The sequence below is a fragment of the Podarcis raffonei genome, chromosome 8 (assembly GCF_027172205.1).
Source record: "Podarcis raffonei isolate rPodRaf1 chromosome 8, rPodRaf1.pri, whole genome shotgun sequence".
NCBI classification, from domain to species: domain Eukaryota; kingdom Metazoa; phylum Chordata; class Lepidosauria; order Squamata; family Lacertidae; genus Podarcis; species Podarcis raffonei.
The window spans coordinates 15542062-15553757 of NC_070609.1; the positions used below are offsets into that span (position 1 = coordinate 15542062).

The window sequence follows — 11696 nt, forward strand, 5'->3', positions numbered from 1 at the left end:
ATAAGTTATTCACACCATCAACTGAAAGCATTCTGGAACCACTTTGCACAATCATAGCTTCCCCAAAACAATTCTGCGAGCTGTTATTTGCTAAGGGTGCTGAGAGTTATTAGGAGGCCCCTCTTCGCCTTACAGAGCTGCCATTCTCGGAGTAATTTAACAATCAATCCCTTTTCCCAGGGAATGCTGGGAATTACAGCTTTGAGAGAGGAATGGGGGAGGGGGTCTCCTAACAACTCTCAACACCCATCGCAAACAACAGCTCCCAGAATTCTTCAGGGGAAGCCATGACTGTGTAAATCGGCATCCTACTGCTTTTAATTTATGGTGTGAATGTAGCCTTAGGCAGCAGGTGACAGAAGTGGCATCAGAAACAATTGGGGGGAAGTGTTTCCCATTGTCAGTGCTGAAGTCTAACTGGATTTTCTGAATGTAGAAAGGAGGCAGTGACATTTTGGTTTTCACAGCAAAATAGCTCAACATCTGGAGGCTCACAGATATGGCTCAGTTAACACAGAGCACAAATTGTCTCTTCCCTGGGAGCTGTCCGTGGTCCTGGATGACGAAGCTTGCATTTGCTGAATGCTTCAAACTATTGCCAAACCTTCTTCCTCCAGACTCCACCATGGGCTTATCATCACTTTGCTTCCAAAGGCTAAGGAAGGGGAATCGACTGCCCTGGGAGCTTTGGGACTATTTCACCAGAAGCATTTAAGTAGAGGCCAGATGACGCTTTGCTAAGGTCCTGTAATTGTATCCTTCATTATAGAGCCATTGTGTAGTAGATTGGGCTAAATGGTCTGAATTGTACTGTTCAACTCTCATGATTTTTTGTTAAGCAGAAGTTCCATGTATTTTATCTCATTTTAGCTTCTGTTGATTTCAATCATCTTTTGAACAATTCCTAAATACCTGGTTTTATTAATAATTTTAAATTTTTATTTTATATTTTTGTGAAGTTTTTCTTACTATCCAACAGTATATAAATTCTGTTAGATTAAATCAATTAAATAAGTAAATCCAATCGTTGCCAAATGCATCAGGAGCAGGGGAAAGGTTAAAAAATTTAAAATAAATCAAATAGTGCCTGTTTAAATCAGAATGTAGCCATGGCATGGAATTTCACACCAGGGTTGTGATACAAAGAAATATAAAGCCCCATTCCTAACCTCCCATTTTGCCGTGTGCTCCTGTTACAGAACAGAGAGGAATCTCCTTCAAAATAATAGGACTGCTGCTGTTAGCTGAGATCAGGTTGCAGCAGCAACAATTGACAAAGAATCAGGAAGTGTTCTAAACTAAACCTCTTCATTAAGGTCACTTTCACACCATACATTTAAAGCACAAAGGTAACACTTTAAACAGTCACATCTTCCCCCAAAAGCATCCTGGGAAAAGAAGTTTGTTACAGGTGCTGAGAATTTTCAGGAGACCCCTAGTTTAACAATCAATCCCTCCTCCCGGAGAACTCTGAAAATTGTAGCACTCTAAAAGGAATTGGGGTATCCAAACAATCTTCTGCACTCTTAAGACACTACAGCTCCCAAAATTCTTTGGGTGAAGCTGTGTGGCCTCATGGTGCTTTTCAATGTATGGTGTTAATGTGGACCGAATCACTACAATTTAGTCACAACTTGAGTTTTGCTGTGTTTTTACCTGATGCTAGACACGCATGCACACAAATGTCAGCTTTAATTGAGTGGAGTCCCACAAGAGCTGCTTTCAAATAAAAAGAAAGATCTAAAGACCAACACCTTCTCCCCTGCACTGCTTCTCCAAAGGCCTCTCCTGGCCTTAGATGGGAAGAAGGAAGAGTGTGTGGAATTGTCCGCTTCTTGGGAGAAAAGCGATGACAAACCTAGACAGCATCTTAAAAAGCAGAGACATCACCTTGCCGACAAAGGTCCGTATAGGTAAAGCTATGGTTTTCCCAGTAGTGATGTATGGAAGTGAGAGATGGACCATAAAGAAGGCTGATCGCCGAAGAATTGATGCTTTTGAATTATGGTGCTGGAGGAGACTCTTGAGAGTCCCATGGACTGCAAGAAGATCAAACACATCCATTCTTAAGGAAATCAGGCCTGAATGCTCACTGGAAGGACAGATTGTGAAGCTGAGGCTCCAATACTTTGGCCACCTCATGAGAAGAGAAGACTCCCTGGAAAAGACTCTGATGTTGGGAAAGATGGAGGGCACAAGGAGAAGGGGACAACAGAGGACGAGATGGTTGGACAGTGTTCTCGAAGCTACCAGCATGAGTTTGACCAAACTGCGGGAGGCAGTGGAAGACAGGAGTGCCTGGTGTGCTCTGGTCCATGGGGTCACAAAGAGTCGGACATGACTAAACAACTGAACAACAACAACAACCTTAGCAAAGGATGCATCTATTTCAAATGAAGAAATAAGGGGGGGGGGATGAAGAACAAAAGCCTCACGGAATGCAGCGGCTGAAGCTCTACTTGCCACTGCAGTGAGGCACAAATCATCAGCGTCAATAGCAGATGGCCAGGATGATTGAAAGGCAATGTCACATGACTGACAGGTGGGCATGGTTTGTAAAGAAAAAGAAAACAAAATGGCCTTGTGGGCCATTTGAGGGGTCAAGGGGCAGTCCTAATTAGGCTGAGGGCCAGCTCTTCCCTAGCCCAGAAGGTGTGGTACATCTGGAGGTTGTCACACCTTGAGCTAGCCAGTGTGAATGGTGGGGAGAATTCCTTCCTCACCTACCCCTCATTCCCAAATGAAGAGAAGCAGGTACACTTTTCTCCCTCCAGGTATCATTTTTTTATTCATTTCCATTCAGCCAATCATACAGGAGGACAAAAACAGTTGGAAAGCCAAAGGAGCGAGTTCAAAGAAGATGGCATGCGAGTAATGCGTTGGAAGCGTTTTTTCATGCTGAGTTGCTGCACGTGGTCCATTAGAAGAGGACATTCTTCAGCAGGAGCCCAGAGAGGGCCAGGAGGAGCGATGCATAAGGTGAAGGGGCCTTGTTACACACAATTTCATTGACTACTCCCGTAAATTGACCAGGTGCAGACTTCCCTAGCTGGTTTTTCAAAGACTCACACGTAGCCTTCTTCTCACACTTCTTTTCGACGCGGAACGTCCCTGGATGTAGAAAAGAAAGATGGGTTATCCGCAGAATCAACGTTCCAAGCCATTATGGCCCAGACAATACATTTCCATGCCACTGGCATCCATTCTTTTCAGTAGCATGCTCAAGGAGGCGAACAAAATCAGAGCCACACAAAATAATCACAAGAACACGTCTTATTCTACTCGCAGCAAGATATGACGGTGTTCGTGTGAATTTATCGCAAAGGCTCCTTGGGATGTTTCTAAGAACAGGGACACACAGGGCCAGTCCAAGACATGGTGGCGTCTGAGGCAAACCACAAAATGGTGGTAGTGTTCCCATTCCCCCCCCCCCAGCCAGGGAGGAAGGTGTGAGAGAAGATCTACATCAGGAACAAGAGCAGGAGGAAACCAGCAGTGCCTCCTATTCACCAACGGGCATCTGCAGAGGCAGCACCAGCCTCCAAGAAACACACCACCGTGGTGGCAACAGCAGATGATGCATTCCTTAGAGGCCAGATCTGCTGCCCATGTGGAGTCTGCTGCCTGAGGCTGTCACTTCACCTTGCCTCATGGGTGAGCCGGCCCTGAAGATGTACTACATCACTACTTTGAGACTGGGTTGGGTGTTTCTGTCATATTGCTGCTGGTTAAGGGTTTTTCAAAATCAATCTCATTTTTATTGAAAGAACAGAAAAAGGATCCCACTAGATGAAGCCAAAGTCCTTCCTTCTGTTCCTACAATAGCCAACCAGATTCCTACGGACCAGAAGCAAGATATGGATGCAACAGCACTTTCCCAACATGTTTTCCTCAGCAGCTGATATTCAGGTGCATGCTGTCTCTGACACTGGAGGTACTAGATATATGTCATATCTAGTAGCCGTGGACAGCTGGGTGCACAATGCATTTTCCTAATCCCCCTTTAAATGGGGCAGCTGTCCCAGTGGTAGCCATTACTGCATAATGAAAGAAAATCCCAGAATTTAACTAAGGACTGTGCAACTTTCCCGTACGGGGCAAATTTAAGATGTGCACTGTTGTTTTGGGATTTGAAATTGATGGTGCATTGTGCATTAAGACATCTTACTGGAAGCAAGTTTGAGAAGGGTTGACGCTAAAGGTTGCTAATAAATATCCCATAAAAGGATCCTTAAGTGCATTACAGTACTTTCTTTGTGGTCATGGGGTGGGGAAAATGTTTCCACATCAATTCCAGCTATTAATGGCTGTGGATCACTCCCCATTCACAGGTGCCAGTTCCTTTTTGTGTGTTTGTGTGGAATGAGTCTGCAGTTGGGGAGACTGATTGCAAACGTGACTAAGGGGAAGGGGGAGCTTTTTCTCTTGTCTTTTCTTTTCGTTTAAGTGTCATTCAAGCTGTCAGCAGTAAAGGCAGAGTTCTGTGGGAAAGCAGAACGACTGTAGCATTAGCCAAATCTTTGCTCCTTCACCGCCAATTGGGGGGAGGGGGGAATGGTAAGAATGATCATGATAGCGGCAATGAAAGGAGGAAAGAAGCTGAGAATATTATTTGCCCAGGGATGGAAAGAAGAAAGAACCCCATCGAAAGAAGAATGGATAATGATGGACTATGCGGAAATGGCAAGGCTGACGGGGAAGATCAGGCACCAAGAGGATAATAAATTCGACAAAGAATGGCATAACTTTATAGAATATGTTAAAGAACACTGTAAACATTTTAAAAGGTTAGCAGGAGTGATATGGCACTTGTACAGTAATTTAAAACAACAAAGGATAAAATTGATGTGTAATAATTTAGATAAATGTAATTAGATGCAGTAAAAAAGAAAGATAAATTTTGGAAGCCAAGGAAGAGGTGGGGGAAGTCCGGGGGTTCAGGGAACCCCATAAATGTACAGATATGGATTATGGCTTAATGTAAATGTGTGTGTGTGTGTGTGTGTGTGTGTGTGTGTGTGTGTAAAATTGTGGGTTTTTTTGAAACTTTGAAAATAAAAATTTTAAACAGAAAAGAAAAAAGAAAACGGAAGGAGGAAAGAAGCCCCCACGGCAATTATAAGCCCCTTCCCCTCTCTCTCTCCAAATTCTTCTTGCATTTGAAAAGTTTGCTCTGAAATTTTCCTCTTCCCCCAGGAAAGGGCTGTAGTTCAAAAATAAAATTGGACATGTCTTTGAAGCAAAACGCAGGTGAGCCAAACTTGAATCCATATATGTCCGTGCCCTTCCAGACATTGGTGGACCCACCACACAGTTGTCCTTTCTTCACTGGTGGGGAAGGTGTGGCCTTACAGGTATTGTTGGGGCTCCATCTCCCATCAGCCTCAGCCAGCATGGTTGAGGGTCCGGGGTGCTGGGTGTTGGAATGCAGGAACATCTGGATGACCATACATTCCCCGCATTCAACCATCGCTACACCCACTAGGCTACTTCATATATTCCCGAGGATAATGCACAGCACAGCGTTACCATTGGCTGAGAAAGACTTAGGCTCCCTCTCACATACCGCTGACTTCGGTCACTAAACGTTGGCAGACCTCATTCTTATCTTCACAAGTCACCTTTTGTCCAGAGCAAGTTCTAGCGTTACTGCTGCATACTTCACATTCCAAAGAACTAGCTGGGAAACGGGAATAAAAAGGGTGTGTGTCAAATAAAGCCAGAAATGATAACACAACTGAGCAATTAGCTGCCTTTTGATGGGAGATGAGGGATGGCATTATGCTGTGCCCTCTAAACCATTCACATATTTTCGTTCTTTCCCCTCTTTTCACCACTAGGAATAAAGTAGGGGAAGTCTTTAATTTGCACTAAAATATAATACAATTGTGTGTGGTAATCTTACTATGGGATTACTATGGTAATCCCAGCCCTCCTCCAGGAAAACAACCCAGTACATACATTATTATGTATGTGCATAATACAAACATACATTATTATGGCAGACATTATGATGCCCTAAAATTTCCCCTCCCCCCCCCTTCCCATTGGGAAGAACAACAGAACAGAAATCCACCCCAGCACCTAGCCAAGCGAGGTCATCTGGTGCTGCTGACTTGCATCTAGGAAATAACTAAGTGTCTACTCAGAAGAAAGGCGCACTGAGTTCAGTGGGCCTGACTCCCAGGTAAGGGTGGGGGGGCTATAGTGTTTTATCTAGGGAGCCAGGGCTCCTCCAGATGACAAGATCTTTTTGCACCAGGTCAGTGAGGACCACTTGCTTTTTAAAATTCTCCCATATATTACTTATTGGGGTGCCACTGTTCCCTGCCCCCCTTGACTACACCCATGTGGGGGGCACAGGAAGAAAACAAGATTGGAAGGGGTCCACAGTGGGGAAAAGGTTGGGAAACACTGGGATAGATGATCCTATTTGTTCCCTCCAACTCTACAATTCTCTGTTTTTTTTATTGTGGGGGGTGGAGACCCACAGGGTCAAATTTTGAAGGCTAGCTCAAGGCTCTTGTAAAGTTCAAATTGGGCTGGTTCTCATGAAAATGAACTGGCGATCTCTCCAATCTCTAATTACCTCCAGCAAGAAGCACAGAAAAGAGGAGAAGTCCCAGGGCAGCCTGCATGGTGATGGAAAGTCTCTGTTTGAGGAAAGATGTTCCTTGGACCAAAATGTCTGCAAAAGAAAATAAGATGCAAAAGACATTCAGCGAGGAAGCAGGCACATTCCTAAGGAAAGAAGTTGGAGATGTCGCTGAAAAGCACCAGAAAAACCCTGAATGGCTACGAAGCCCTTATGCTGGCTGATAAATGTCCACCTTTCCTCAGAAATAATCTCTGATCCCTGATCTTCCAGAATTGGAAATCCTACTCACTATGGAAAACAATGTTCCGCCTGGCCTTTGGTTTGGACTCAGTCTGACCCTCATGTTTCCCTCCCCTTATGGTTTTGATCTATGGGCTACTTTTAAAATGAGGCTGCATTTTAAATTGCATTTTAACCTGTATTTTAAATTGGTCCCCCCCCCATTATGTTTTTACTGTACTTTTACTGGTGTTAGCGACCCTGAGCCTGGCTCTGGCCGTGGATAAATAAAATTTATTATAAATAAATAAAATTTATTATTAATTTATTAGTAGTATTAGTAGTATTATTATTATAAAATCATAGAATTGTAGAATTTGAAGGAACCCCGCAGGTCATCTAGTCCAACCCCCTGGAGTGCAGGAATCTCAGCTAAAGCATCCAAAACAGATGGCCACCCAACCTCTGCTTAAAAACCTCCATGGAAGGAGATGCAAAACAAGTAGAAATAAACTGAATAAGTCTGCACATTGTTTTTTGTGCTTTCAATAATGGTGAAGGTGACATGTTTCAGAAGCAAGCAAATTCCTGTTAAGTTTAGATTCCTGCATCAGAGGAGGGTTGGACTAGATGACCATTGGGGTCTCTTCGAGTTCTATGATTCTATGATTCTATGAACTTTCTGGAATGGCGGGCATTTTTTATTCTGTTCTGGAACAATGAATATCAAGGATATATAAAGCAGTATGTTTTTGAACTAATGAAAGCACCTCTCGTTTGTATAGAGTTTATGACAGTGTGGGTAAAAAAATGAATCAGTTTTACTGTGTGTGTGTGTGTGTGTGTGTGTGTGTGTGTAAGGCTGTTGTCAAGCTGCAGTTCACAGGGCCACCAGTAGGTGGCCCACTTCAGTGTGATGACAGAACAGCAGACAAGTAGGCAAGAAAGTCATGGCGGTGGCAGACGGCCTAGGCAAGCTGTTCAGGGAGTGGTTGCCAAACCACTGTCTGAAGCACTGCAGTGAGGTTTAATGGAGGGGGGAGGCTCTCCAGAAAGCTGTTAGTTAATTAAAATAAGAGGAAGCTCGTTCCATGTGTGTGTGTGTGTGTGTGTGTGTGTGAATGTGTGTCGAAAGTAGTCTACTGTACAAAGGCAAAAAACAACAACCCATTTGTTACTCTGGCTACTTTTGCCTCTGCCACACCCATCACTGATATGTGGCCCACGGGAGGTTGCCCAGGAGAGATTGCGGCCCTTGGGTGCAAAAAGCTTCCCTAGGCCTTGCCTAGCCTTGCTAGAGACAGAACTGAGGTCTAAGGAGCCCATCAACTCTGAACTGCTGTGATTTTTGCCCCTCGGCTACCAGCTGTGGCTACATCCGTAATGCATGGAGGTCAAGGTCTGCTATACCTACCTCTCTCCAGAGCCAATTCCTAGGGGCCGAGGTCCCTTCAGCCCCCCTCAAAAAAAAAAAATTTGACAGGGCCGTCCTCCCTCAAAGTTGGTAGGTATTGCCATTCAAATGGTGTGCGCACGCTGCATCATGTGATTGATTATGCGAGGTGAGCCTTACCTGCCCCCCTTATTTTATTCAAGTTGCCACCCCTGCTCCAAATTCTACACTGGATCTCAGACTGAGAAAACTCTGACCCTCTAGAACAGGGTTTATCAAACTTGGGTCTCCAGCTGGTTTTGAACAACAGTTCCCATCATCCCTGACCACCGGTCCTGCTAGCTAGTGATGATGGGAGTTGTAGTCCAAAAACAGCTGGAGACCTAAGTTGGGGAAACTCTGCTCTAGAGGATGTTGGACTCCAGTTCCCAGCATCTCCTGCCATCACGGCCAGTGATCAGGGAGGATGAGTTCCCAAGCTCTGCACAAGGTTCTGTCCAAGCAACTGTGGTTTTCGCTCTCTCCTACTCCCTTCCAGAGGCCACCATTCATTTATTAAGGGGGAGATGCCCAGTTTTGCCAGTGTGTGGCTATCCTAAGCCAGAGGTTTGCTTGATTGTTATTATTTGTATAGCCCCCGTTTCCCCCAAAGAGTTCAAGGTTGTGATACATCAAAGGCACCTCCCAAGTCCTACTGCAATGCTCTAACCACTACAATACACTGCTCCTCAAACTGGTCTTGCAAGCTTTCGTTCAGGCAGTGCACAAAAAAAGGCTGCCGAACAGCCCATAATATCTCTGCCCCGTACTGCCTTCCTAGAACTTGGCTCACAAACACACCCACATCTGTCACATTAGAAAGGTATTGAAGTATGGCTCATGCATGTTCTTCCATCTGTGGGACAAAAGTAGTCTATTAAGTAGCCTGCTGAGACCCCCAACAATTTTCAGGAGGTCCGTCAGGGTGGGGCAGCTTTAGCACAATTGTCCTAAACCTCCCCCCCTCCCCAGTATGCCACTTTCCCATAAATACGATTTTGAAATGTAGAAATATTCAAAAAGGTTGTTTCTCTTGATGAACGCTGCTTGTGCCTTCACTGCTGTCTTCCTTGTGTTATGATTACCAGTTCTGTCTGAGAAGGGGCTTCGCAGAACTATTTCACCCTTGTCCGCAAGTCTCCTGCATGGTTGGTGTTTTTGCCTATCCTCCTTGTGGGTTTGTTTTCACGTTAGGGAAGTTAGTTAATTCACTTAAAAAAAAAATAACAACACATGCATCCCTTTCCTTCAAGGAGCTCAAGGCAGCAGCATGTGTGATTTCTCTCCTCCTATCCAATTTATCCAATTTATCCTCACAAAAACCCTGCAAAGTAGGTTGTGGTGAGAGATAGTGACTAGCCCCAAGGGCACCCACAGTTGAGCTGAATGAGGGAGTGGGGAACCCCGGTCTCTAGCCTCCCCCCCCAGCCACGCCCCAGCTGCAATGCTCCCACCTCAGTCAGACACCTCATTCTGCGTAATGGGTAAAATAGCTCTTCCCTCCCTCACTCTCGACTTTCATCCAGGGATCAATCAGTAAAGAGGAGGCCTGGATGGGAGAAGAAGGACCTTTGGTGGGATTGTTTAGAAGAGACCAGAAGGGCCAGGCTCCCCAAGAGTCAAACGCTGAGATGCAGCAGGAGGCCAAAGTTGTGTGTTGAAATGATGTCACTCCCGGATTTCGAACCTCAGATTTGTGTTGCCCCAGAAATCATGGCCCCCCAAAGTCTGGTCAGACGCCCATAAGTTTCCTAAATAAATATGGTTATCAATTAAAACTCTCTGTATTTGGAAGTTCCCTAATATGGTTGCAAGCAGCAAATTTGTCTCCTCTCTCTCCCCAGCCGCTCGCCTTTGATGTCTCATTTTCTTCCTCTCTCACAAACAGCCAATCAAGCCACAGACTCCGTTCCAATTATCATTCAGAAACTCACGCAATGTTTCGCATCCTGCACCTTTTCCAAGGCCAGTCTTCTGTGCGAGATTGTTTCATTTTCTCCTCATGCACAGAGACTGCTGGAAACTTAACAGCACTTATTTTTTTTAATAGTACAAACTCCCAACTGTGCATGATGAGCAAAGAGGAGCAGGCAACCCCCCAATGCCAGCCTGTAAAGCAATGTTCATCTTCCCCTTTAAAAAGCAACAGCATTCACTTGGCGCCAAATGAGACATCTCCCTTTTTTTTTTCTTGCAAACCAAATGCAATAGCCTCCAACTGTCTTTGGACAGGAAACTGCCTCATGTTGAGCCAGACCTTTGGTCCACCTAGATCAGCAGCAGCTCCCCAGGGTTTGGGGCAATCATGAATTGATTTATCAGCAGAGGCAGAGGTATTAATTAGACCCTTTTAAGTATTTGATTATCCAGCAGAGGAGATACCCGGGATTGAACCTGGGACTTTGGGGCATACAAAGCAGATGCTCTGTTACTCAGCCGCAACCACTTTGTTGTGAGCTTTGATGAAAAAATAATGTATCTCCCCATTCATGGAATCATAGAATCTTAGACCTGGAAGGGACCCAAGGGTCATCTAGTCCAACCCCCTGCAATGCAGGAATCTCGGCTAAAGCACCCAGGACAGATGGCCACCCAACCTCTGCTTAAAAACCTCCAAGGAAGGAGAGTCCCTTCTTTCCAGCCCCACCTAAACAGCTGGGGCATGTTCAGTAGCTAGCAGGTGCCAGTCAACAAGCTATACCAGAGACCAAGCTAATATGTTTTCACTCAACACATCTCCTCTGCTGTTCCTGCTTTCATATATTAGCAGGGAGATGCTCATCAATTTGCTAATTGGAAAGTGCTACAGCTTGCTTATTCCTACGCTGGATGAGAGGGCAGTCTGGAGAGGAAGATAGGTTTTAATGGTAGAATGTGATGAATTTCCAGGGATAATGGAAGGCTTGGAAGCCAGCCACCCCACCTGAGGCCCTAAAGTCTTCCATGCCAAGCAGTCGAAAGTACTCACCAGCAGCTATGAAGGAGGCAGAGGCAATTCCAAACGTCGTCCAGAACTGGGAGCTGAGCTTCTTTGGAATCCTTGATCACACCAAGGTCTCCTCCCACTGTCTGAGGCAGCTGAGAATGTTTTGCAGAATAAAAGGGAGAAGTATTTTTCTTCCCCAGAAAGGGGGAGGAGCAACACACCAGCTGCTCCGCCCTCCACCCTGCCCCTGCTCCCCATCAAATTGACTCGGGCCAAATGAGGGCGGTATCAGTGAAGCTTCTCCAAAAAAGGCCCAAGTGAGGAAGCTGTGTGTTCCTCTATTCGGGTGAGATGCTAAGCAACTCCAGGAAACCTCAAGGTTTGGACACAGCAGAGGAAACGTTGGGAGACACGCAGAAGCAATGCCCACCCTCCCCAGCCTAGACCCAGCTTAGGGTCCTTTCCAAAATGCCGGCACCAAGGCTTCTGCATTTTTATTTATTATTATTTTGTTTCTGCGG

At 45.3% G+C, this 11696-nt stretch overlaps 1 protein-coding gene across 1 annotated transcript; it reads right to left on the reverse strand.

The window, feature by feature from the left end:
• Nucleotides 1-2755: 2755 nt before the first annotated feature.
• Nucleotides 2756-11354, reverse strand: LOC128418410 (phospholipase A2 inhibitor and Ly6/PLAUR domain-containing protein-like). The gene is made up of 4 exons (XM_053398053.1): nucleotides 11218-11354; nucleotides 6590-6688; nucleotides 5567-5680; nucleotides 2756-3111 (listed from the first exon to the last, which is right to left on the reverse strand). Exons 2-4 carry the CDS (start codon nucleotides 6636-6638, stop codon nucleotides 2921-2923), a joined length of 354 nt encoding a protein of 117 aa, XP_053254028.1. The 5' UTR covers nucleotides 6639-6688; nucleotides 11218-11354; the 3' UTR covers nucleotides 2756-2920.
• Nucleotides 11355-11696: the final 342 nt, after the last annotated feature.

Excerpts from the sequence above, each read along its gene's own strand:
- LOC128418410 (XM_053398053.1), bottom strand. The coding sequence starts at position 6,638 with ATGCAGGCTGCCCTGGGACTTCTCCTCTTTTCTGTGCTTCTTGCTGGA. Across the intron at positions 5,681-6,589 it reads TTCTGTGCTTCTTGCTGGAG|CTAGTTCTTTGGAATGTGAA; the intron begins GTAATTAGAGAT and ends CCCGTTTCCCAG. Across the intron at positions 3,112-5,566 it reads TTTAGTGACCGAAGTCAGCG|GGACGTTCCGCGTCGAAAAG; the intron begins GTATGTGAGAGG and ends TTCTACATCCAG.